The following is a 26,891-nucleotide window of genomic DNA, read 5'->3' on the forward strand; positions in this document are numbered from 1 at the left end:
CAAGAGGCCAACGGATGCTGTTTATTTATATGAATATAAAAAGGAAGGACAGAAACAAAAACGGGCATTTCACCAACTGAGGGTGTTAGATACTGTCTGAACTGAGGTTAGACTGGAAACCAACTCAAAATGAAAAGCTTTAACAGAACAGACTAGATGACCATGGTCCTAAGAGCCTCACCCAAGCAGATGAATGCATACACGTGCTTATTTACGCTTAGCTGAGGCTAAGTTAGGGCTGACACTGGGTTCTATCTCACAAAACCACCTCTTTGCGAAAGCAGGCATCTTCTGGCCCCAAAATAGTTAGTTACATCTGATCATCATTCAGGAAAAAGGAAACTTTACACATTTTAACAATCTCAAGTCTCTGTCTTCCTGGAAAGCATGAAATAAGAAGCATAAAAAATGACACCACAGGACCTTATAAGAGAGTTAAGAGCATATTCATTAGAAATGAAATACAAAATACAGCGACGCTGCAGGATAGGGGGCAGCAGGCGAACAAGACCCCCACCATTCCCTACCCTCACCCCAATCCAAGGAATGCACCTATATAATACAAATCAGAGATCTCAAACAGGGGGGAGAGGAGGGGTTTTACAAAGTGATTTTCTTGCTATACAGAAAATATATTATTTGCTGGAAGTCACTGCTGAGCTGCTAGGGGCCCAGGGTCAGTCACTGCTCAGGAAGCCCCCTGAAGGCACACTGACCCTTACTGCTTCCCCACCAGTTTGGTGAATACGTCATAGATCTCTGGCTTTTCCTGTGCAAACTGCTCGGCTGTATTTTTCTGTAGCCAGTCGGACGAACGCATCTGTTGCTGCAAGAGGCCAATGAGGTCACCAAGGTTGGAGCTACCAGCAGAGGCAGGCTCCTGGTGGCGGGACACAAAAATGACTTCATCTGTGCTATCTGCTTTGCCATCCTGATCTGACTGACAAGGCTGCTCCTTCTCCTCAGCCAGTATCTCCTGCTCCCTCTCTTCCAAAACCTTGCGGATCCGTTGCATACCTGCAGTGGTACAAGGAGGATAAACACTAGTGAATTAGTTTAGCCACATGCGTCCCCAGGTTGGCCAGATCCAGAAAAAAATGGAGGATGGAAGGAAAGGGAGGAAGAACGGAGAAGACAAGAGGATAATAATAGTCATAGGATAAGTTTAGGATTAAGGAGAGGAGGAAACAGTACTGCAGAATTTCTGGTGGGAAGAAAAAGAGAAGAAAACATTACTCACCTAACTGTAGCCGGTGGGTCTTGTCAGCAAAGATGATGCGAAACCACCCAGGTTCACTGCATTCAAAGGCTTTACCGCAGGACAGGAGGACCTTGTTATCCAGAAAACGTCTCCAGAGCAGCAACTCCTCCTCAAATGTGCCTGTCTTAAGGTACTAGGAGAGCCATCAGAATGGGCAGAGGTTAGTAACATACAGGCTAACTCACTGAGATCCTCATGAATTTGTGATTCCCATGAGGTCTGCAAAGGCCAGGGGAGACACCTTTTACCTCTGAAGTACAGCAGTTGTGATATAAAGGAAGAAATGGGGAGGAAAGTGGCTTGAGAGCAGTAAGATTCCTGCAAGGAGGGAAATGCACAGACAGACGAAAGGAAAAGAACGGACAGAAATACCAGGCAGCCCTTCCCTCTGCTCATCAGAGAACAGATTTGTTAAAACAAAATGTTTATCACAATATTCAACTTTCCTCTAGATACAGTTGCACCATGCGCCTACCCTCAACCCCTCCTAGGACTACCAACCTTTCGGAAATCAATCCAGACAAAGAAGCCTGCATTGCGGTTGAGAAAAGGAACCCCAAGCGTCTTCAGCTCGTCTGTCACATACGTATGGGCAGCTTTTAGGCGGGCATGGTTGGCCCTCAAGTATACCTGGTTGATCCAGTCTGACCAGAAAGAGAAGATAAAGAAAAAAATCACAAACTGAGAAAGAATTCAGATCTGTTCAAGTTTCTAAAACACTCACAGTGCCTTTTTCCATTTCATCCTTCACCTCCTTTTTTTGTTTTCTATTTCCTCAAATAGCAAACAGAGGGGCAAGAACTATTTAGCAGTTTCATGTCTGTGCAGAATAATATCTTCCTTACCGTCCTGAGGAAGTTTCCCTACATTCATAGCTCCTAGTTGTTGCGGACTGTCAGCACTCCATCCAGGGCAAAGCTAGAAATCCAGTTCCATTTTCCCTCGTCCCACAAGCCTGTATTCTTTGTTTCTGTTCAGCTGCTTCTACACAACACTGGCTATTTTTATACAAATAGCTATCACACTTCTTCAAAGACGCTCCTCTAATTCTGCTGATCAGGAGCTCTGCAGAAATGATCCTTCTCTTTAGAACCGTCAGCTTCATGTTACATGGGCAGCTTCAGGATTACAGAAGACTGTCAATTAAGCTGTACAAACAGGAGACCACTTGGGAAAGTAAGGGGAGGGGATCCCCTGGGTCCCAAGACACACAGAACAGCAGAGGACCATACATGGAGCTACTGCTCACCTCTGTCTCTAAGCAGCTGTGCAACCTTGTGCTGGACAGGTCCACAAACCCCGTGGAAATAACACAAAGAAGCCACTGCATTAGCAACATCTTGGTTCTCTGTATATAAAGTACCAAAACGAATCCCAGAGACAGCAAAATCCTGCAGAAGACACAGAGAGACTACTTTATTACACAGGAAGACCGGGACCTTGTTACTTCTACCTTGTTCTTTCCAGCATGAGGAACCTGAGGACACCAGGCCAACCCTACCAGCCAGGAAGCCACGCCACGATGGCAACCAGCACTCACCTTGCTTATTCCCCACATCACATGAGTCCGCTGTGGATCAGGCAATCTGTATGTAGAAGGATGCAGATGGGCAATTAGTGTCATAGGTGCTGAAGCTTTTGGATCACCAGTGCAGCATTGCAGAAACAGAGAGGCAGCATTACACAGTGACAAACAGTGCAGGACGGAACATCAGTCAAGCAGGGAAAATTCATATCTGACCTAACTTCAGAAGCTAGGAGCTCCCTGGAACTAGTTTTAGATGCAATTTTTAAATATTTCAGATATACAGATACTTGCAAGTGCCATATTTCATGCGCAGATTTCCTGCACATATCAAGCTTATATGTATAATGCTAGAAATCAGGCCCGTGCCAATGTATTTTCCAAGAATTAGAAGTAATTTTCTTTCTTTCAAACCCTAATACTTTGCAGAAGGAGATAAAGTTCTTCTTTTGCAATGTTGTACATCCAGGCCCAGCAACACTGAGCTAACACTTAACCAAGTGTATTTTATTTCCTTGCAACTGAGCACAAAAAGAAAGATAGCACCACTGGTGAAAACTAGAAATTTTAAACAAAACAAAACAAAACAAAAAAACACATCATATTTTTAAAAGGTGAGATTTGAAAATTTTTTCATCTCATTAAATCGATATCTAATAAAACCCATTCACCAGTCTGTAATAACACTGTGATTCGTGACTACTGTATGAAAAAAAAAAAAAAAAGAAAGTAAACAGCAACAGAAAGTCTTTACAGGCATCAACAGAAATGTGGGAAAGAGGTAACAATGTTTAGGTAGGAAGAAAAGTCTCACTCTCAACAAATGAAACATCTGTTTCCAGTTTTGGGGACTGTCACAAGCAAATACCAAAGCACACATTGAAAAGTGTACCATGACAGAAAACTAACTACCGTTTTCACTTGCTAGATTGCACTTGACCAAATGCATTTGCCACTCAGAAATTACAAAAAAAAATAAAAAATAAAAAAAAGGAAATCAGTGTAAGGCAGATTCAGAATTTGCTAGCTCATGACTTAACTTCCAGTCACAAGTTCTCAGCAAGGCATCATGTTGAACTGTCACTGGAAGATGGCCAGGGAAGTAGGAGCTGATTTTACCTGTCCATGCCTAGGACACTGTGAAACGTGGCTGATTCATCAAAAACTGACAGCATGTAGATCTCATCTACTATCACATGCAATTCATGTCTGCAAAAGGACAAAATGGAGATTACAAAAGATGGCTGCTCCTGGTTTAGAAGCAGAAATAAGTTCAGGCCTGCAAAGGCTTGCTTTATACAAAGAAGAGGGACATCAAATTTTGCAGAAGTAAAACATTTTTTTCACAACTCAGAAGGTCTATTATATGTACGTTGAAGCGATTTGAGATGTATCCACCTGTCATCCACTGCAACCTTATAATGAGATAAAAATTCAGTAATTTCCAATGCACTGGTGAAGATTAACTACTACCTGTCTGGAATAAGCTGTATCATCTTTCACTCAGAATCTCACAGATTCTGAATCTCAGAGAGCATCCATGATCCATGATGAAGCTGGGAACCCGTATTCATATACTTCTTTGTCTTTGCGGATACAGAGAAACTGAGAGGAAAGGAACTCTGCTTCCTACCAGAGAAGCACAGCACCATAGCGTTTGCTAGGACTATCAACAAATAAAACTTGCATTCCTTGATACAAGTTGTTTTGCCACTCCAGATGACTGCGTGGTCCATGTTCCCTTGTCCCCAGCATGCACCTCTCCTCTCCTAAGCCCACCACTGTGTTTGAAGAATAGACTGTTTGCCTGACTTAAAAGATATTCACAGATAAATTCAGGGACAGCGAGTAGTCCACCAGATTATGGAAGCTGTATCCAACTCAGGATGCCTCGGCCTTCCAAACTGACATACCTTTTAGCAAATTCCAGGTAATCCCGTAGCTCTGACAAGGAGTAGATGTCCCCAAGGGGATTTTGGGGATTCAGTAGAATTAAGGCCCTTACAGTGACACCCTGCAGAACACAAATAATGCAGTATTAAGAGACCGCCCACCATGGGATGAATTTTCAGTCCCTCTATTTGAACAGTGAGTGTGACACAAGATTCCCCTTAATCTTCCAGCATAATTTTTCACCTCAAAGGTTCAAATAATAGAATCATAGAATCGTCTAGGTTGGAGGGACCTTTAAGATCATCAAGTCCAACCACCAACCTAACACTGACAAAACCACCACTAAACCATGTCCCTCACCACCACGTCTACCCGTCTTTTAGATATCTCCAGGGATGGTGAATCAAACACTTCCCTGGGCAGACTGTTCCAATGTTTAATAACCCTTTCAGTGAAGAAATTTTTCCTAATATCCAATCTATACCTCTACCGGCACAACTTGAGGCCATTTCCTCTTGTCCTATCACTTGTTACTTGGGAGAAGAGACAAACCCACACCTCTCTACAACCTCCTGTTCAGCAATAAGGTCTGCCCTCAGCATCCTTTTCTCCAAGCTAAACAACCCCAGCTCCCTCAGCTGCTCCTCATAAGACTTGTTCTCCAGACCCCTTACCAGCTTCCTTGCCCTTCTCTGGACCCTCTCCAGCACCTCAGTGTCTTTCTTGTAGTCAGGGGCCCAAAACTGTATGAGAAAACTTTTAGCCACAAATTAAGATTATTTTTTTACAATTATATCACTTGCAAAGTGAACTGAGGAAAAGATTACAGACTGAATCTGCGATATTGAAAAGAGGGATTCTGCCACAACCATTGCCATCTGATCCACCAATGAATGGGAACGATGCTCTCACACATTCTTAGCATGGAAGAGAACTTTCTCTGAGCTGTATCAGCAATTGGGATTTAACAAATTACTGAAGATTTCCCACGAATGAGGCAAGAAAGATAGGGATTTGAGCTATGTGTATGCAAACTGTTCTCATTTAGAGCACACTTGGCTAGACATGTCAGAGCTGGTAATGATCTAAAGATGCAGCTAAACACACATAGGGCTTAGGACAATGTCAAAACTTACAGACTAACTCTTCAGAAAGCTGATGCTCACCTGCATTTATCCTCTAGATTTGCACCTCTCTCTCCTGCAAAAATTCTCGGTGGTCTTAGTGGGTTACCATGTAGAGCAGTCAGTTTTGAGGTAACTCAGCTGGCCATCCTGAAGGACAAACCCTGAGTAGTTCTTGCTTTTTAGTGCGTGCCCAAGTACTTTTTTTTTTTTTTTTTTGGTGATATGAATGGGTCCCAGTGCTTTGTGAATGGTCTTGTACTCCTGGTTTATCCTTTCTGCTGTGACCAAAACTGGACAGACACAACACCAGGAGATTCCCCCTAAGACTGCCCTTGAGTTTGCAAGCAGTCTAATCTCAGGGGGTCTACAAGGACAACCAGAAAGCCAGGTGATAGGTTTTGAAAATGTTTTGATCTTTAGGCCCCTCCTGGGACCTGTTGTCTCAAATATATTGTAGACTTAACTGGTAATATGAAGCTCAGCTACACTCACCTCTGCCCGGGCATCCTGCAAGGCCTTCTCCAGTTTTTCCACTGTAAGTTGAAAAGGCCGAGTGCTTGTTCCAGTAATCTGAAAGACATCACAAAGACAAAAAAGGCCAAGTTATTTCAATAGAGTCTGCCTTGAGCTAATCCCCTGAAGAATGTTCCCCAAAAGAAAATAAAAACCCAACAATAATGACCTAGCATCCATCTTCTTATCCTTTTATACTACAGAGAGAATAAATAAATAAATAAAATCAAATAAATATTCATCATAGACTGGCCACACACAGAGAATTCTCTGGTTATCCTTGAATAACTAAAACAATGCAAGATCTCCATCTGCTCTTCCACCCCTGGGACCATCTTTAGTAGGACAGTACATACTTCTGTCTCCAAGGCTCAAAATGGCCATTTTTTTTTCCTCTCAAGAGCCATTATTGGGAGTAAGATACCAGAAAAGGACAAGACTGGAATCCAGATTTATGGTCTCAAACAACATTCTTGCAAATTATGTGCTCAGTTTCCCAGCCAAAAATTGGGAAAATGTCCACAGGCTGCAGCCTACCCTTGTTCTGAAGACTGCTTTCAGAGGTTTCCAAAGCTCGGCACTTTCCAGTATCAATTATTTTTTAACTACAGAGGTTGGTATTCCCTTCCCTCAGATCTTACCTTACTGTCTAAATAGGCATACACCAGCTTGACGTTACCATAGAGGAAGACACTCTGGGTGATACCACCATAAAAGGGAGTAGCAATCAGAACAGCCTCTGGAACCAAAGAAAACAAAATTCGTTACCCACAGATCACAGTCCTTCTCTTCTAATGTACTTCAGCCAAACATGAAAGCTTTTTTACAGCTGTGCCCTCTGGAAACACTGTAATGTTGCTGCCTTTTCCTCCACTTTATTTCTACATTAATTTCTTTAATCTTCTGCAAGAACCCAGTTAAGAATGAGTATAGCCCACATTTATTCTAACGAACTAAAACAGGGCACCACGGAACAGTGGAGGCAGACAGCGCAAGACACCAAGTGTGAGTGCATGACATCTGCAGACCATGGAGATGATGAATTTCACAGGAAAATCTTGGAGGAAACAAGAACTTTGCAGTAGGCCAATGCCAATTCCACTACTTCCCTCCCACCAAACAGTATTTAAACAGAGTAACACATTATTTTCCAGCAAAAAGAAACATTAAAAACATCTTCCAACCATTCACTTACCCCCTGGATCACAAAGGACTGTAGCTAACGCAGAAAATAGCGAGCCACAGCCATTTAAAACAATCACCTACAGAAGGAAGAGAGAGGCTAGTCATAAAACCATCTACAGAAAGACAACATTATAAAATAATAATTTCTGACCATATCACTGAAATATATTTTCTCCCCAATTCCCCAGATTTTTCCTGCTGAAATACCACTTCTACCATTTTAGTCCTGTTCTTTGTTTCAGAGACACTTTGTCGTTCAGAGACACTTCACGGTGCCGTTCTTGACTCTAATAAGCAATTTAGAAAAAGAGTAAGCTTGAAGTAGAGAAAAAATTGGGGAGCAGTTCTAAACTGCTAGAAAAGCAAACTGCTTTTCATCACCTAATATGTGTTATCATCTCTTTGTGGTAACAGCAGCTCCGACCTCCTGCCCAGTTTGGACAAAAGTGGAAAACACTGTCTCGTACAGGAGCAGGTTTGACTCCTTGTAGAAGACAGATGCTCACAGGTCCAATGAGTTTCCATCCAAGTATCAGGCAGAATCTGCTGCCTCGGAGAAGCAGAGATCAGCAAACTGATCGGTGGCAACTTCACTTCACGTGAAATATGGGCTTCTGCTGAATTAGTGCAGACAGAAAAGCAATGGCTGCACCAGCTCCTGCTGCCTTCAGCACTCAGCAGAGGCAGGAGTCCCTGACCCCCGCAAGCGCCTGCGCCCAGCCTGCATCTCTCACAAGCCAGCAAGTCCTGCGGAGACTCAGGTCTGGATGCCTTCCTTACAACACTGCCACAAAGTTTGTAAAGGTCTGTTTTTACAGGCTAAAATGACTCTTGGCTCAGTTACAGATTTTTGTCCTGAGGTGTAACAGCAGAATGGGATGAAATTAAACTGGACTGAAACAATGGACACTCTTTGTCAAGGCTGAGGGATACAGGCACAGTAGGTCCCAGAGCGGAATGAGGAGGTGAAAACATAAAGCCCCACTGAGAGCACTAGCATGAGGAGTTGGCACACAAAGGTAAAGCATCGTGCAAATATACAGTAGACCCGAAGTGTTTTGGCTGAAATGTGCATCAAAAGCTACTGAAATGGCTATGAATCAATCTCAGTTACATGATAAAAGGCTGTCATCTTACCAAATCATTTGTTTTTAAAAAAAAAGATTAAACTGTTTGACAACAAACGGCAATACATTAGAACAGACACCAATGGAAAGTGGGTTACCCACATTTTCTGCCTTAAGAGGTGCAGGGGCCTTGCAGTAATAGGTCAAAAATCGAGCCACTTCCTCCCGTAAACTGAGAAAGACACAAAAGCAAATATCGATTCAGCTTATTCTCCAAGAGGCTGGGCTTCCCCAGGTCCACATCTCAGGAAAATAAAGCCAGGGCATAGTAAAGTCTGGTGAAAATAGCTAGAAAACAGGATAGCTCAGGCCCATGCCACAGACATGACTTTTACACATGGCAAAAGTGTCATGGATAGTGTCTACAATGGTGCATACATTTCTGATGAGCTTTAAGCAAGGCACAGAAGAGAAGGATTAAAGTCCCCAAGTGTTCACTGTGTTTCAAGAACTGTTTGGAGTTACCTAATTTGTTAATGTATACAGTGCTTTTAAAACTTTGTTTGCTTTAGAAAATTTGCATCTTCTCTCCCATTAAAGGATTTTTAACTGGATGAGTTGGTAGGGCAGCTAATTTACAGTTTTGCAAAGAAAAAGATGATTAAATGACCTAGAAAAGTTTTAACTAGTGAGTGTAGCAGAAGCGGTTTATATTCATCCATTCCGCTCATCAGAGAAGTAGTCAAAAAGAGAAGCGTTACAGAAAAGGGAAGACTTACAACATATGTCCCTTCCAGTCAGGATACTGAAGCAGTGGAGGCTCCATCAGATTCATATCAGTCTGTGTCAGCTGGGAGCAACGAGAAGAACCATTAAAAGCACAATCACTGATATCGGAAACATGGAGATAGACTGGATCCACGTACAGGCACATACCTGCATAGACACACACGCACATGTGACTTCAACAGTTGTAAAACTGGATTGAGAAAGCCACTGACCATCAAAATTAATGCAGCTTGGAGTAGCAAGGACCAGCAAACTGATCAGCGATAACTTCAGGTTATGTGAGTATGGGCTTCTGCTAAGTTATTGCAGCCAAAACTTCGCTGCACAGAGATCTACAAAAAGGACGCAGAACAGGCAACACACACAATGCCCATGACCGAGACGCCTACAGAAGACTTCTCAGCAAATGAAGCAACTCAGAGAGTCCCAGAAAGTGCTTTGCCTAAGCTCTGACGACAACAGCTTTCAACTGGGAAGTAAGTCCCAATTGTGAAAGCTCAGGTCTAGATTGTCAGAAGGACATAGAAAGGATTTTGAATCACAGTCACTATTTTTTTAAAAAAAACTTTCCATATATTATTTTTTAAATTAATTTTAGCTTTCATTTATGCCTCAGTTCCAAGTTGCTGCAGCTCCTGCAGCTCTGTAATTCTGATAAATTTTGATAAGTGTTAAAGCATAACGGGAGCTTTCAAAAGACAGAAGAAAAATGAAATTATCTTCTTGATAATACTTCCCTGGGGCAGGCACTTTGTTCCTTATTAGGAGTTAATTCTGATCTCAAAGAGAGATTCACCTGAACTGTTGAGCCCTTTTTAATGTTTATGTTTAGATAAAGTAATCACACTGCTTTCATCTAAATATTTTCAAGGTTGTAAATAGCAGGGTTTCACATAATCCAGTTCTATGAAGTTGCAAGGGAAAGCATAGCGGAGATACAGGCAGAGAGAAGAGCATTTTACATAAACAAAAAGGGAACAAACAAATATTATGTACAATGTATCTTCCAAATATTTAATGGCAACCAAGTCTAAGAGTTAATATTAAAAAAAGGTGAGGGTGGGGAGACACGACAAGTAGGTAATAGTGCGAGGAAGGAGGGAAATTCAACATGCAGTGTGAAAGTTTCTCACATAATAACAAAACCACAACATTCTGTATTGGTGTTTTAATAACTGGTGCCAAGCTCTGGAGTTTAAAGACACTGTCCTTATCCCATGCAGAATTACAACCTGATATTAAAGGATTAAAGTTCCTTTATTCATCTGTAGATGTTCTGGAAGCCTATGTAGCACAGAAGTGTGCCTCCTTAGATCTGTCTCCTAAACTTATCTAGAGAATGCAACATAAAACATATCAGCAGACTTGGCCAAAAATGACTATGCAATAATAAAGAGGATAACCCTTAAAGGTAATGCATTAAGGGCTAAGGAAACCAGATGGGCCAAATGAAAGGCAGACCATCCGAGATCTCACGCCACAAAATGTTCTCTAATTTAGGGGTCAAAAGTTGAAGACAGAAATATGTTACTTTAGAAACACTAAGTATTTATTGTCCCAAATAGCAACAAATTATTTGCCTACAATCCCAGCTGGTGCTGCATTCAGTGCATCCATAGTGTAACTCCAGGCAGCAAGGGCTGAGAAACTGGCAACAATATCTTAGTTCAGCTCATTGCCACAAGTGAGATGAGCCATCTCGGTACAGCTGACAAAGTCTTAACTCATTTTCATAATAAGGCTAATTAAGATGCAGCTGACTACCATCTCCCTCTGCACTACTTACTGCAGCCTTGGTGTTAGTTTCAAGGGGAAAGGACAGTGAAGGAAGGAAGGTACCACCTATGCAGCCTAGAAGGCCCCTTGTTCGTGCAGGCAGCAGCTCTGCCTTACCTGTTCTTTTAGCTGGAAGGCCGAGTGGTGGGGTAGCGTCCCCCCGAGTCAGTGGAGTGGCAGGCAGAAATAAAACAAGGAACATTTTGAGGGTGGGAACTGGTGGAATGGGAGCAACCATGAACTTCAAACCGCAGAGGCCGACTGTCCGACCCTGAGCCACCTTCCCTCCCCACAGACAACTTCAGGCAGGAGAAACTGCCACCTGCCCGCCTCGCAGGCTGCACTTGGGCAGTGATTTTAATGGAAATCAAGAAACATTCCTCTACAGCACGGTTCTCTTGTTTTCTTTTGACTTTTCCTCATGTTTGAGTGGAACAGTTGTGTTTCATGCCTCTCCCTGTTGCAACTGAACAAAGTGAGCAAGTAGCAGCTGACCCACTCTGATTTTGAGAGATTTCAAGAGCTGCCACCATCTACTGCTGCCACTCTCACGCATTTCAGGGAAGTTCAGAAGCAGTGTCCAAACTGTGTGACTTTATAATGGACAGATGTGAAGATCCTTGAAATTAAGTAGAGTTCAAAACTAATTTCAAAACCTCTGTATAAAATCAACTAATGTCAGCAAGAGAAAATAAAATGCATCTTATTTTCATTTAGTTTTCTGAGTCAACTACATCCCCAAAGGGAAACAAACCCATCATGAAGAGAAACAGAAAATCACCCTTGTTCCTATCCTCCTGGAAAAAGAACATCCATAAATGTGCAAATAGCTGGATTCAAAAGTTACTTCCAACAAATAAAAAAATTCACAACGAAAAACAGAGAAACCTGAGCAACAGCAATAACTCTAGGAAAGTGCAAGCACTAAGAAGGAACTACACAGCAAATTCAGTATTTCTTTTTGGAATAGGACTTACCCGCTTAGACATCAGGTCAAAGCAGAGTTTATTCTCACTGGTGCCAAAGTTTATTATACCCTAGAAAAAAAATAATTTATTGTTTATAGACACAAAACACATGTGCGTACATCCCCTTAGCTACCACGTCACTAAATTGCCTCCTAAAAGCTTACCAACGAAACGTCAAAACACAGTTCACATAAACTTCACTATATATAACTCGAGACACATATCTACATGTGTGTGTTTACATATATATCCCAGGCACTCAGCTTCTTAGTCAATAAACTGTCCGTAAATGAATACGTACTAACGGTTTATACTTCTTTACAGGGTATGTTTAACTTAATCTTGAATTCACTCACTGGTATATACCTAACTACAAAAGAAATCCTAAACCAATTCTGAGAAAACCAAGGTTTACCCTTCCGCAGCAGTTTTAAACAAGGTTTTGGATACACTTCTCTATCTAAAAGCATTTGTTTATCAGTCATTACCGTTCCACTCCACTGATTTGCTCAGAAACCACATAAACATGTAGCCATGAAAAGCGATTAAAACACTAAATTTTTCCCCTGTAGAGAGATGACCCTACAGTTCCAAGTTTAGGATTTAGCGCTGCTTATTTAGCACTATATTAGATCTTGAAGAGTTCAAATCTACTAGCACACTTTCATCATTGGAAGAGGTTGGGTAAATACATTTTTAAAAATGCAAAAGGAAATCTAAGCAACCGTATGTTTATGATGTTACTAAAGCAGAAGTCCACTTTTAGGCATTTGTTTACAAAACTACCTCCTACATAGACAACAGTTGGTACAAGAGGCAGTTTGCGCCTCATAATCCACCTTGTATCAAAACTTGACTTTTTCTGTCTTAAAAATGTAAATTTCACCTCCCAGCACCTCCTGACTAAAGTCAGGGATAATAATAAAACATTTTTAAAGTTTCAAGTAGGTCAGTATCTGAATGCGGGATCTATTTAAAAGTCATCCACATATAAATCATTATTTATATTTACTATACTTGTCACTCAGTAATCATTTGCCATGAAGTATTAGCACTCAGCCTTTGTGCCACAAGGGGGGTATGATGAGCTACTTACAACTGAGCGGCCAAGCGTAAACAGGCAAAAAAAGTGCTGAGTGTTAGTCAGAAGTAATTTTTAAAAAAAAAAAAAAAAAAGTCTACCACTTAGTTGTTGTATCTCCTGCGCTCATCATCTGCAATAATCAGATAATCAGAGATGGTCTTCAGAGCTGATGAGGTGAAAAGAGGAACAAGAGCTCTGTTCCCATGGATTTCTTCTATCTTTCATGGTCTACTACTGCTATTATTTCCCCAATAGGGAAATCATAGGGTGCAAACCTGGGGCCTTCCTCTCTGATATATGGATGATCTACAAAGCCACTTTTTATTTCTCTTCCTCAAACAGCTTGACCCGCCACATATTAGTGAGATCAAAAAAACCCCCACAGTTTTAGCATATCTGTCAGCAAACCACTAAGAAAGTTTTTTTTCCTAGAAAACACTCTGAGGTTCTCACTCACATTAGGGTTCTTGTCTTCATCATACTTGTCAGCATGATAAGCTTTGTACCCTTCCTCAGTGGAGCCACGAAAAATGTTGGCAATGTTGCCACGAGCAGAGAGGTAGGGACTTCTCTGGAAGTCGCTGGGGTTACAGAAGCCATGCAGGTCAACCCTCCTCTCACCAAGCGGCCGAGCCCTCATCTCTTGCAGGTCACCTCCTCCTCCTCCCATTCCCGCAATTTCAGACAGTGCCTGGCTGAAGTCCAAGCCCCGGGGCACCGCAATGGAGGAGGAGGAGCCGCTATGGCTCTGCTTTAGGATGCTGAGCATCTGAGCAAAGACATTGAACATGCGAAACTCATGCTCCCGCTCCAGTTCAAACCGGCGCTGCTCCAGTTGCATCCGACGCTCCTCCACGTCCAAATCTCGCTGAAATCGGCGTTCTTCCATCTGCAAAAAGCGCTCTTCCATGGCCCGCTGAGATGTCAGGGTCTTCAGCAAGAGATCATCGAGCGGGTCCCTCACACGTTGGCCTTTCCGCTTTTTTCTCAGCCGATGCAAGGCGGAGAAGCCGGGCCGGGGAACCACATTCTGGATCCGTGACGAGTTTGCCATGTTGGGCTCACTGAAACCTGTGAATACGTAAAAACAAAGAAGAAAAACTTAATGCACAGCAAGTGGTGTGGACATGCTTTGCTGCCTTCCCCTGCCCCTCCTAGTAAACACCCTTTGACCTACTGTAGGGTTTTAGGGGAAAACCAAAGTAAAACCTGTCAGGTACATCTTGAAGTTTGCAAGTTCGTTTGAAGTTTGTTTTTAACTTCACGCATTGGGCACCCCATTACACTGCCAGCCCCAGTTCCATACTCGGCCCCTGAATTAAACTTAATGATCATCGATTCCCTCCACTGGGCTAAGCGAGCAACCAGTCAAGAGAACATAGCATTTCTTCCTGATCTCCAACATTAACCTCACACTGGTTATTGTTTCTCTTCTTTCCAGTCATGCCATGCTCTTCCATCAACCTGTTCTAGACTGGTTTGAAATCCCCCCGACTTCCCGACTGTGCCCTTTGCGGCAGCCAAGCAACTGCCAAACTGCACTGTCAGTGTAGGAGTCTTGTATCCTGCAAACCCATAACCTGTTTCTGCCAGTGACTTTCAAAACTGTCTTCTTTCCAAGTCCTAACGAATAGCTTAGAAAGCCAGGCAATGATTATTCCCAAGTGTTCTTCATTGTTGAGTGTCCTAAAAGATTAGATCTGGAAAATATTTTCAAAGAACTCAAGGGAAGTTTCACCTGCAGGTTTATAGTGTAGCTGTGGCAGAAGAGGGTCTCCTGATACAATTCAGCATGAGGACCGCAGACAGCCCTGGTGATGTTCAAATGATATCACAAAACCATGCAATTTTTTTTTTCAGTAAGTACTGTCAGCATTATATGCAGAAATCTAGCACAAATGCCTAGCCCGGCTTATGGCAGACCTGCCAGCCCTTTGGATTCCATACACAATATTTAGCCTAGCGCAGTAATTTTAGATTTTATTTACCCGCAGCAAGATACGTTTTGGGAATGACCAGAAGACTATGAATGCAGATACCAGCCTTCTACTTTAAAGCTTTTTGGGACATGGAAAAATAAGTATCAAAACGTCAGTGCGAAAACCAGGTGTCTATCTCTGCACCAGAAATAATCTGTCCTTCTGGGGAAGCGGGCAGAAACCTTATGCTGGAATGTAAAAGGCTGTCCCTACCTGAAGGTGAAACACTGGTTTCAATGGGAACCTCCACCCTGGAGATGGGAGAGTCGTTCTGGGCCCTCTCCAAGAAGGCTCTCTCCATCTCATGTTCTTCAGGGGAGCCCTGCTGGTAAGACATGGATGGTGGGGGCTCTGGGGTCAAGCAGTGCTCATCAGAGTTCACCTCCTCACATTTGATTTCCATCAGTTCAGGGTGCTGGGAGTGTCCAAAGGGCAGGGCTGAGGAGGCGAACTGGTGATGGTAGCCCTCCACCATGCTGCCCTGCAGCACCTGCTGAGCCATCATGCTGCCGCTCAGGGAGCTGTAGGCCAAGGCAGGCCGGCTGGTCAGCACCCGGTCCATCACCTCGTAGAACTTCCACGTCCGACCGCCCCGCGGGGCCTTGCTGTTGTCCTTGATCCGCCGGTACTCCAGCTTCATCTTCTTGATCTTCTCCCGGCACTGGTCGCCCGTCCGGTGGATGCCCTTCTCCCGCAGCACCTCGGCGATGCGATTGAAGACGTGCTGGTTGCGCAGGCAGCTCTCCAGCTCCATCTGCACCGACTCGTCGGCCCAGAGCTGCAGCAGCTCCACCACCTCGGGGTCCGACCAGTTACTGCCGCGCTCGTACTTCTTACCCCGAAAATCCATCGCTCCGGGCCGGCGGGGCGGGACGGGGGGTGCCGGGGGCCGATCCCCCGCCCTGCCCGGCACCCCCGGGCCGAACCCCGCCGGGACAGCGGCGCGAAGGGGCGCCGAGGCGGGCCGGGGAGGCGGCGGCACCGCGGGGGCGTCCGGGGCGGGCTGCGCCGGGGGGTCCCGCTCGGCCCGGCCCGGCCGCCGCACCTGCCCCTGCCCCCGCCCCCGCCCCGCCCGGGGGGCCGTGCCCCCCGCCGGGAGGGGGGCTCTGGCACCTCGGCCCTGGAGGGCGCCCGGGCGGCCTTGCCTGCCCCCGGCCCTTAGCGGGCTGTGTGGCCGCCGGCCCGGCTCGGCACGGCCCGGCTCGGCCCGCCCGCTGGAGCCGGGCGGAGCGAGGCAGCGGGGAGCCGGGCCGGCATGTTCACATCCGGGGTGACGCACATGCGTGCGGCCTTATTCCGGGATAACTTTGGTCCGGGCCAGATGCTCGCCGCTCGTCCGGAGCGGCGCAGCGCCGCGCCGCAAGGTCCCTCCCCCGGCAGGCAGCGCCGTACCACGCCGTACCGAGCCGCGCCGCCCGGGGGAGGCGCCCGCTGGCCCGCCCGCCCCGTCCCGTCCCCGCCAGGCACGGCTCGGCACGGCCTCGCCCGCAGTCACCCCCCGGGCTCCGCGGCGGGAGCTGCGCTGGCCGGGGCACGGCTCCTCCCCGCCAAAGCCGCCGGTGGAGGGGCGGGCCCCGCTCACAGCGCCCCGGCGGTGCCGGGTGGGGCATCTGCGGGGGGCCCGGCTCGCTGCGCGGCGGGCGGGGTGCGCGGCGGCAGCCACCCCGGGTCACTCGGGCAGGGCCGGGGGACGGGTCCCTGCCCGCCTTCCCCGGACCCAGCGGGGGACTTGTGTGTCCGGTTTGTCTGTCTGACCTCCCGCAGCCAGAGCGCAGTCGCGGGACCAGGTGTTACCTCAGTTGACTCTTTGCCACCTCACGTCGGTCCAAATCCTTCCAAGTACCCCCGTCCTCTGCCACCTCCCTTGGTGGGGTGGAGGACTGCGGCGAGCGGGTGCAGGGTTCCTTACGTTCCCCTCTTCATCGCCAAGTCAGATTCCCTCCAGGGATCTGTAACTGCACAACTGGAGCCTTCACAGAGTTGCCATGAAGATGGCACCAAGCTGCGCCGCGGGATGCAGGGGGCTGCACCGCAGCCCATCGGTTTGGAAATTTCAGGGCCTGATCCTGTCAGGATAAGGACTGAGCTCTAAGGCAGCGAGTATGAACATAAAAACAGTAGTTTATGAGAAAAATGGAACAAAACACAGTGTGTCCATATGCTTGTGTACGGGTTTGTGAAGCACATACAAGGTTCATGATTTTTCCTTTCAGATCAAAAGATAGGTTCATCGCAGCACTGCGGGGTTTTTATCCAACCCTTATGAACTTCCCTCTGGGTTTTAATAAATCATTCACAGCCTCTCTGATTCCATTTCTCTGGCTGTAAAACGGAAACAAAAATCTTGATCTTCATTATATTTTGTGAAATACCTCGAATACTGTCTCTAGGGGTGTGTGTAGGGGGGAGAGACAAGACTTAGCTTTAAAAACGATACTACCTTTCATAGTAACTTCTGATCAGATAGTAGTTTGGATTTTTTCCAGTGGTCTGCTTAACTGGAGTTTGTGCTTCCACATCCCCATAAGAAAGATGTGCTTTTACTTTACTTTCCTAGGGTTTTTCATGGGAACAGCACTCTATGTTCTACGAATACAGACTTAATTATATAAGGACATTTACATTGACTGTGTACTGGAGTACACAAAGACCAGACCAACAATGAATAGAGCCACTGATGATAGAAGTTTAATGGTAAATATAAATAAATCAAAGGCAGCATGGAATAGTCTTTTTGAAAAGCTTTTCAAAGAAGCCTGAGAGCCTGGCTGCAGCCTGTTATACCTGAGGGCCATAACTTAGGCAGCAGTAGAGCATTCTCAAAAGTAACCGGACGTACGCCCTGGCTTCAGAAAGAACCACTATTTCAAAAGGCGAGCATTAAAAGGGACGGAACCTAGATTTGTGACATAAAACAATACATCTTGAACTATTCTTCATGGTTCATTTGCTTCCACCTTTTTATGCCACATGAAGTGGAAACTTGATTTTTTAAATGAAATTAAGAGCTTCCCTTGCAATCACAGAAGTAAGGCGCTTAAGGCATTGAGAACAAACATATCACATGGTGTTATATTGCTGAGATACTTCTTTGAGCTGTGTTCCCAAAGTACAAGAAGCGATGGTGATGAAACATGCACAGTGCAAGCCACTGAGAACTGCAAAACCAAAAAGACTTTATTTTCTGAACTGGTTTGTACACCTGTTTTAGTGACAGAAGTGTAGGTGCCACCTCATCTTATGTATCTAAGACAGGCTAATTCTTTTAACACTTGTTTGACGAAAACCTCTCTCTGCCTTTCCTTTTCATGCAGCAAGCTCAGGAATACAAACTGAACGCTGTCATAGAGTAATTTCCTTATTCTCAGAGAATTTCATTTCCTCTCAGCAGATGACAGCCGGGTGCCGCAGTCACAGGGCATTGCTTCCCTGAACAAAGTGTGTACCACAACTCCTTTTCTAAGAAGCCCTGACATGTGATCCTGAAAATACCCCCTTTAAAAATGGTGTAAAGCTTCACTATTTTGTTAAGTTTAGTTTTTTATGGGTCTCCGAGTCATTGATGCAATTAGTCTATGGTCAGACAAATCTTAGACAGTGGTGTTTGCCCTCTGCCTTGCAGGCCATCAGAGCAGGGGACTGTGCTCTCCTGCCAGTCTCCGTAATCAATGAGATTCAAGATAAATTTTCATTAAATTTGGAGTCTAGCACAGTCACAGACAGCACTGAAATGAAAGCCCTGGAAGCTGAAATTCCTGTTTATTTACAGCCCATTTGCAAGCAGGGCGGAAGGGACCAACTGAATATTATTCCATCAGCTGGGAAACGTGACAACCATCACGGTGGGTTTGGGAGGGAAAACTTTCACAGAAGCAACTGGAGGCCTGGCAACTCAGTGAGATGTCAGCTGGGAACAATAAATTCTTCTGTTGTAACTACTTAAAATTAGAGAAGCCTTCATGCAGCAGAAAGGATGGCTAATAACGAGCAGCAGTTTGGGTTAGCATCTCCAGAGTCCTGCCCTCTCCCAAAGACAGTCATTCACGTCCCCTCCCAGCAGAGAGGGGGTTGAGCAGTTCCCACTGGTGACACACCTGGGGCTGAAGCTTGGCCAAGCAAAACAACCCAAACCTCTCCAGGCTTTTGGCTCAGCCCCTTCTCCACTCTGCAGGAGGAGGCGAGGTGGGACCGGGGTGTTTCCCCTGGCAGGCAGCTGGGGGGCTGGCACGGCGATGGGGACAAGGTCCCTGCAGAGGGTGCTCCAGCCCCAGCTACCTTCCTCCAGCGTCTGCAATCCGTTTGGGGTTTTCCTGGAAAGCCACGGGTGGGAAGAAGCACTTTGGCAGCGCGGGAATGCATCAGGGAGAGATTTAACCAGAGGGTTAGTTGCCCGGCAGGCCTGTTTGCCAGAAGTTCAGTACACGGCTCTCCACAGTTCGCTATAAAAGGAAGCTTCTGATGCAGTTGAGCAAAATACAACTGTTTTCAACAGCCTCTGCCATGGAAAAGGATGCTGGTTTGACTCTTACAATGCTGTAGAGCAGAGGAAGGCTACTTCCCTGGGATGTGTAGCGGCTGCTGGCAGCGCTTTTCTTGAAGCCCAGCAGCACCGTGACCGAATCCACAACCACAACCATCTGTTTCCATACTGACTTGGAGTCAGGAGTTGAGCAGACTCAGGTCTAGTTCCTACAAGGTGATACTGCTAAAAATTCTTCACGATAATTGCAGTTTAGAAATTGAAGTCCAAATAGACCATTGAGACAAAAACATTCTTCTATCTCCCTAGTTTGGTAGGTAGCATAAATAAATACAAGATTTTGCCATGTTATTGGACAAACGACAACAAATTGAAACTCTTTTAATTCTATTAGTTTCTCCGGGTCTGAGCTGACACCCTGTCCAGAGAAGGTGGGGAAGACCCACTTCAGGGCACTGTCTGTTCTGCATCTTATTCCCCAGATTGCCAAGGGGCACTGAGCAGCTGAAGCCATCAAGCAGCATTTATTTTTACATTCTTGAAAAACTGAACATTGTAGAGAAGCGCTGCAAAACACCTTTTCTGCTTCACAAAGAGTTTTTGATGTATAAATCTTATTAGTAGTATCGATTATCCACTCAATTCTCCTGCAAAAACCCTCAGGCCAACCCCTGAAAACCACAAAATGATGACTGAAATAAATAATCTAAACCAAAACTAAGGTAGGATCTCATATGTACCAGGATCTTCCTTTCTAACTCATTACTAGTTCTTCCATCTCCAACCAGGACACTCTCTTTCCTTGGAGATGAGTTTATATCTCACTGGCTTTCAGAGCAAGCAAGCCCCAACAACCATTACAGATGCCTTCTCTTAGTCGTCTTTGTTGCACTGACAGCAGAGGTACAGTCAGTCGTGTTAAATTAAGACATCATTTTAATAAGCAGCTTCAGCACATGGACATGAGAGAAGAGAAGCAAAAGTTTCTGAGGGACTCATGTTCCCAACACATGCCCAAAGGGTTATTTAAGGTACTTTGCAGTAAAGCCCACAGAGGGCAGTAGGACAGTCTTCAAAAACCTTTTGTGAAGCAGAGCTGGATAAGGAAAACTGCAGAAGAAAAGAAGAGTTTCATTATTAAGCACCTAGAATTTCTGGGACTGATTTATTTTATTTCTTTTTTTTTCCCCAAGTGTTAATTTTGTAACTGATTAAACAGCAGGTTGCATTTTCTGTGAAACTCTGGGCAGACCCACAGGACCTCTCCCATTGCAGACAGAGGGAATTAGTGCAAGTGCTGGGTGTTTTCCACTCTCACAGTCAGCCTAACAGCCACACAAACAACTGGGAAACTGTGTTTTTTGTACTTTCAGTGCAGATTACTGTGATAAGAGCCAGGCCTGCTTACTCATCCCATGCAACTAGTTAACAGTATTCCCTGGAGCAGGAAGCGGTGATTGGGTTGGGGGTGTTTTAAGTACTGGCTAACCCTTGTGACTAATAACAAACAGAGATAAAGCGAGTCTGAGTGTCTAAATTCATATGTTAGTGGAATTCCGGAAAGGAAATGGATCCAGGTTCCTATGACCAAGCCTACTTCTGCGATTTCTGGTCTGGACAGGGCTAAAATGAAGAGAGACCAATTCTCTTCTTCAAAGATATCTAAACTCCTGTAGATTCAGCTGCCATTATACAATTTCTGTAAGTTGCGACTGAGCAGGTGTCTATGCTACAGATGAAATGGTGACAAATTTCAGGGCAGGAGCAGATTGCACTTCTGCTAAACTGATGAGCACACCACAGTTAACTAGGGAGTGACAGGGTCTGTATTTTCTTCTTCAGGGTGAAGTAACAGTGGCTGATGTCCTGGACAAGAAATCAAACCCAATGTGTCTGTTAGAGCAAATAAATTTAGCTTTCCATATGACACTGGCACTTGTCATACTATATGTAGAGAAAGCTCTTGCAGTGCTTCACGTCCTGTGCATCACCTCTGCTGAGGCTTGCCAGGCACCTCGTGGCCAAGGCAAGCAAAGGCACTCCTTACTTGCAGATTCAAACGTACGTTTAATTTCCTTGCAGGGCTGGTTGAAATTTTCCCTTTCTAAACACAGAGATTTTGCATTGCCCAAGAGAAAGAAGCCCTGGGAGGCTTCACCGCAAAGGACACACGGTGTGGCAACTGACGAAGTGACCTCTGTTTGCAGCTTCTTCATGGTCACTGATACTGGAAGAGGACTGCAGGGAAAAAACGCGTTGAGAGTACAGGAAGAGAAGAGGTACAAGCTTTAGCTGGAAAACGAGTGCTCAAAGTTGCTTCCCTCTTGACATGCTGTTTGTATTAGCCAGTCATGCATTTTTATTTGTCTGGTTTCTTTCTTTTTTGGCCATTGCTGCTTCTTGGGCTGACTCTGGTCTGTACTGTGAGTTCTTTGCAAGGAGAAATGCAAATGTTTTCTTCCTCTCTGCTGCCAGAAAACAACATGGGTCATTTCAGAACCCACAGACACCAAGCCAAGAACCCCTCAGCCCTCCAAACTCACATCTGCAGATCACAAAAATCTCAGCTTGATAAGGTTACTATCTTTATCACAGAAACTTATGCATTTTGACATTATTATCCTTTATCCTGAAAGAGATATTAAAAGAGTAGCTAATATGCTCGGAAACACAGCAACAACCGGCAGGAATGTATGTGTTGCTGTATTGCTCTACAAAATCAGGACACAGTAACACCAAAATTGCATCACTGAGGCAAATACAAGAGATAAGATTCCCCAAGTAATAACACAACAAAACAAGTATCAACCCATTTCCCCCTCCATGGCTGGATGGACTGTGCCCTTCAGTTACCATAAGTTTTTTTGTCCTTCTAGTTTTAAGTAAGGCGTATACAGGATCTGTCACCATTTGCCTTAAAAGAGAAAAGCCAAAGGCAAGGAAAAGAGCACGCTAACCGGCTCTTATCTGATCCTAAGGATAGACACAGAGACCTCCATGTTTGGTCTGATACATAAAACAGTCAGGATTAAATTTCTAGATAAAATCATGGATGAGAATTCTTTTGCATTTTTTCTATAATAGTAAGGAGTTTACACCACTTCTGCCTGAAATAACTACACGAGGTGAAATTGGGATGTTGTTTCTTGTAGCGTGACTGAAAGCCAAGCAGGATACTTCTAACGTGCTCCCAGCAAGACCTGTTCATTCACACTGGGTCTTTTCTAACTGGGGGGAGGATCAGTGTAGTTTTTTTGCATATACATAATACATAATATACGTAATATACATATTTTTTGCATATACATATTTGTATGCATGTATATGCATACAGAGTGGGAAACCATGCATGTAAAGAAGACCTTCCTACAGAGCTGTAACGCTGGCCTGCAGCACCCACTGCTTCGGGTGTCCTTGGTTTTCACTGGGCTCTGCCAGTGCAACTCAATCCTAACGTGCCGCAGCCCCGCAGCTATTCTGCTCCAGCCTCGCTGCACTGACAGCAGATCATCGTCCTCATCCTGACCTCCTTTTCTGCTCCGCCAGGCCTGAGAATAACAAACGAGGCTAACATTTACTGGTAGCCTTGTGTCTGAGGCTGAGGCCACAAAACTCGTATCACTGCTTGCCTTGAACAGAGAGCTACAAAGGCATCGGTGTACCCATCCCACTCAGCTGCACTCAGCTTCTGCTTACCTGAACCAAGTATAATCCTCAAAAGGGAACATTCCCCTCACGCACTGTCAGTGCTATTTATCCTTTCTTAGTAACTGCTAATAAATAGTCCTTTTTTTTTTTTTTTTGAGCTTTCCTTTGCCAGTCAGTTCATGAGAGCTGGAGACCGTTCTGCTCTCCTTCCCTCATTCTCCCCATCTTGTGCACGAGCTTCAGTGATGTTGCCCTTAAAAAGTCAGTAATTGCTCCCAGGAACATTGATTGTCCTTGCGTAACTGCCAGCACGCTCAGGAAACAGCCTGAGACTCTGTGGGACAACATTGGTCCTGCTGAACTGCATAACGCCAGCTGCCTGGGCTGTAAAATACTTTGGTGCCTCATCCAGATAAGCTATGTTTATCTGAACTTGACATGGCCCAGAAAAGAAATTCCAACTTTTAAATAGTATTTTAATGCAAACTTCCTGAGAACAGGCTGGGGAAATCATCACTGTCTGGCTGCGCAAGGGAGTGAATGACAGGGAGGTTTTTGAGCTGCCCAAAATAAATTTTTAAGCAAGGCCAGCAGAAATTGTATGCTAACACTTAAATGCAAACAACCATGTTGGATTGATTGCTGCCTGGAAAGGAGACATAACCAGGAGTTAGAATAGCACAAGGATCTGATACCTCGGAGCGGATATTTGTCAGTGCTGCCAAGAGTCTATTTTCCCTTCAGAGTAGCATATGGATGAAAATAAATGGGTCAGGGAAAGAAACATGGAAGTGGTCGAGATGGAAGTCAGTTCTCCCAAGACTTGAAAACCTTCCACTTTCCCACATGGACCCAGACCCTGAAATCCCTTTAAAGCCAGTAGCCCCCAGACACTTAAATTGAAGCCTGGGAGAGGATCCTCATGTCCTGACAGTTGCACAACCTGTCATTAGTATTTGGAAAATAAAATAAGGCTGAAACAGTCAATAAAAGCGTGTAGGTGCTTCTGCTACCTTTGTTTCTAAAAGGACTGCCAAGCATCTCTTTTATTGCGCGATTTCTCCTGCCTCTGCCGCTTGTCTGGCACAGACTGGCAGGGGACACTGGCCCATTCCACAGCGAGGTTACCAATCGCTCGAGACTGGAAGAGAAACTTACTTGCCCAAAGGTTGGTCTGGTTTTCGCAACTATGCTATACGCATTCTCTGTTGTTCTCTTCTGTTATTTCTGTCTCTACTTGTGGCAGCACTACCGTGACATAATTCCTGGAAGATGGAAACTTTATGAAATCTCCCATAAAAGACTCCCAGCCTCCCTAAGCAACCTATTCAGTGCTTCACTGTATTTGTCAGGAGAAGGGTTTCCCAATGTCTAACCCGTATCTCCCCTGCTACAATACCAGATTAAGGGAGATTTCTTGTCGTATCTACTGCTTACACAGAAAACTGTTACTCCTCTTTCTTTTGCAGCAAGCTGAGGTGTTAGCATACAGCCTTCTCTTCTCAACAAACTAAAAAAACGCAGAGAGTATCTTCTCTAGACTTGTAATTATTTTTGTTTTTCTTCTGTCAACTCAAACTGATCTACAGCTTTTTGGAAGTCTGGCACCCACTATTAAGGCATAACACTCCAGCCAAACCCGCCCCCCCAGTGCTAAGCAGAGAAAAGAGACTATACTCGTGTCTGTATGTCCTAGGATAGCGTTAGTCTCTTAACCAAGAGTAGTGGCAAGGCGTTTGAAACACATTCGTTTTGTGATCGATTATAACCACTAAAACCTTCCCTACCTGCTGCGATGCAAGCCATTTGTATCTGCTCAGTGGCTTAATCACTCCTATTTTATGGCTGTCCATATCAAACATTTTTACATTTGGTCCTCCAGCACCTGAACACCCCTTTGAATTCTGACCCTGTTCTTCTGTGTCCTTGCGTGCCTCCCGACGTGACACTGCTGTCACAGTTGATGAGCATTATCTTATTGCACTTACAAAGCCTTTAATGACAAGACTGACTGACCGGGGAGAGACCCCGCAGTCCCCTCGTTTCTCCCTTCCCATTTGATGCAAAGCAGCCAGTGCTGTTCAGTGAATAGGTTTTCCATGGGGCTGTGCACCCATATTCCACGAGTTTCACCCAGGGCTTATGTCTGTATCTGGCTTATGAGTATCACGTGAAAGAGCATGGAAAACCTTACCCAACTCGGAATATAGGACATCTCCTTTTTCTTCCCTGGTTGGTTACTCTGTCAGAAAAAAGAGGGCAGACTGCTCTGATACGATTTCTTCCTGACAGGCCTGCATACCTGCAACTTATCTCCTTGTTATCTTCTAGATGCTTACACACAGCTCATTTGTTCCACTTTTTCCAGGAATTGGAACTGGAGTGACTACTATCCAGTTCTTTTCACATCTTTCTCCCTCTCCTGTCTTCAGAGACCATCATTACATGCATCCTTTCCCTAGATTTGGGAATCTCATACATTTCCCATGATACCTCAGAAATAATTCCTAACACTTCTGCAGCTGTCACAGCCAGTTCCCTCAACCCCGGGCTTCATCAAGTGAACTTGAATACATGTATCTAAGCAGTCCTAGGACTGCACTGCATGTGGGAAGCTGAGCAGCGCTACACAAAGCCAGATCCAAGCTGTCAGAAGTCCATTCCCTCCAAAATTGGTCCTGACCCAACCCAGTCCTCAAAGCTGAACAACCACGTCCATGCGACGGGAGGTCTGGCCTCATTATCTCTGCCAAACCCCGCTGTTTCTTCTCACTCTCTGCCTTACAGTGCATCACAGTGCTGCAGACCTGTCCAGAAGGTTGCCACAAAGATAATCAGATCTGCTGGTCCTGAGCTGGTTTGATCCAACAGACAGCTCCTCCATCACAATACCCAGCATAATCTCCCCTATCAGCCAAGTAAGGGTCAGTTGACTAACAGTCATCCCACTGCACTGGTCTGGTTCCAAAAAAAGTTGGAAATGGGAAAACACGACTCTTAAAGGTATAGCTGTTGGCTATTCCAATCTTCTTTTCTCCTCTATACTAGGCAAATGCCTCACGTGTGTTTATGATTGTAACCTCACAACATAGTCACACAGCTTGTTCCCACTTTACATTTAAGAAAGAAAGGCACAGAGCGATTCAGCGACTTGTCCCAGATCAAAAAGAACATGCGCAGAGAAGTGCCAACAAGAGATGTTGGCTGTCTCATCCGAGTTCAGTGCCCCAGCTACAGCAGCATCATTTATCCAGAACAAGGGTACTCCACAAATGAGCAATACCCATCGCCTAAAGCAAATAAAAATATTTCCCAATACCTTACAGCCGAGGCAAAACACAGTTGGAGTCAGATACTAATATTTTGCTCTTACCTGTGAAGTTTGCTGGCAGAAACAGAAATGGGCTGGTGGGCAGTCAGTCAGAATTTGCCTTAGGATCCCAGCGCGCAGCTGCAGTTATAACTGGCAAAAAGGCTGAGGAATTGCTCTTTTTCATGTTTGTTTACTTTGTCAGGTGTGTTCATTAGACTGAGATTGCATCAAGGAGCTCCCAGAAAAGCATGTGTGAGAATCACACCCCCCCTTGCAAGCTTTT

General features: G+C 45.0%; 1 protein-coding gene across 4 annotated transcripts; it reads right to left on the reverse strand.

Moving 5' to 3' along the window:
• On the reverse strand, positions 1-26,891 carry LOC128909182 (1-aminocyclopropane-1-carboxylate synthase-like protein 1). Of its 4 annotated transcripts, none has more exons than XM_054200517.1 (15): positions 26,669-26,891; positions 13,646-14,259; positions 12,114-12,173; positions 9,351-9,421; positions 8,734-8,803; positions 7,515-7,581; positions 6,961-7,058; positions 6,299-6,376; positions 4,700-4,800; positions 3,906-3,995; positions 2,802-2,847; positions 2,511-2,652; positions 1,763-1,905; positions 1,241-1,394; positions 1-1,017 (listed from the first exon to the last, which is right to left on the reverse strand). In XM_054200517.1, the coding sequence occupies exons 2-15, from the start codon at positions 14,240-14,242 to the stop codon at positions 719-721; spliced, it is 2,016 nt and encodes a 671-aa protein (XP_054056492.1). In that variant the 5' UTR covers positions 14,243-14,259; positions 26,669-26,891; the 3' UTR covers positions 1-718. The 4 variants fall into 4 exon arrangements, with proteins under 4 accessions (XP_054056492.1, XP_054056489.1, XP_054056490.1 ...); XM_054200514.1 differs by lacking the exon at positions 26,669-26,891 and adding an exon at positions 15,381-16,133; XM_054200515.1 differs by lacking the exon at positions 26,669-26,891 and adding an exon at positions 15,381-16,133 and having other exon boundaries at positions 880-1,017; positions 1,241-1,579.

This window comes from Rissa tridactyla, chromosome 4 (genome assembly GCF_028500815.1).
Source record: "Rissa tridactyla isolate bRisTri1 chromosome 4, bRisTri1.patW.cur.20221130, whole genome shotgun sequence".
NCBI classification, from domain to species: domain Eukaryota; kingdom Metazoa; phylum Chordata; class Aves; order Charadriiformes; family Laridae; genus Rissa; species Rissa tridactyla.

Bases quoted from the DNA above. Each gene is read 5' to 3' on its own strand.
- LOC128909182 (XM_054200514.1), bottom strand. From the start codon at position 16,017: ATGGATTTTCGGGGTAAGAAGTACGAGCGCGGCAGTAACTGGTCGGAC. The intron at 12,174-13,645 runs GTGAGTGAGAAC...TTTTTTTTCTAG, and splicing joins ATGAAGACAAGAACCCTAAT to GGTATAATAAACTTTGGCAC. The intron at 8,804-9,350 runs GTAAGTCTTCCC...TGTCTTTCTCAG, and splicing joins GACTGGAAGGGACATATGTT to TTTACGGGAGGAAGTGGCTC.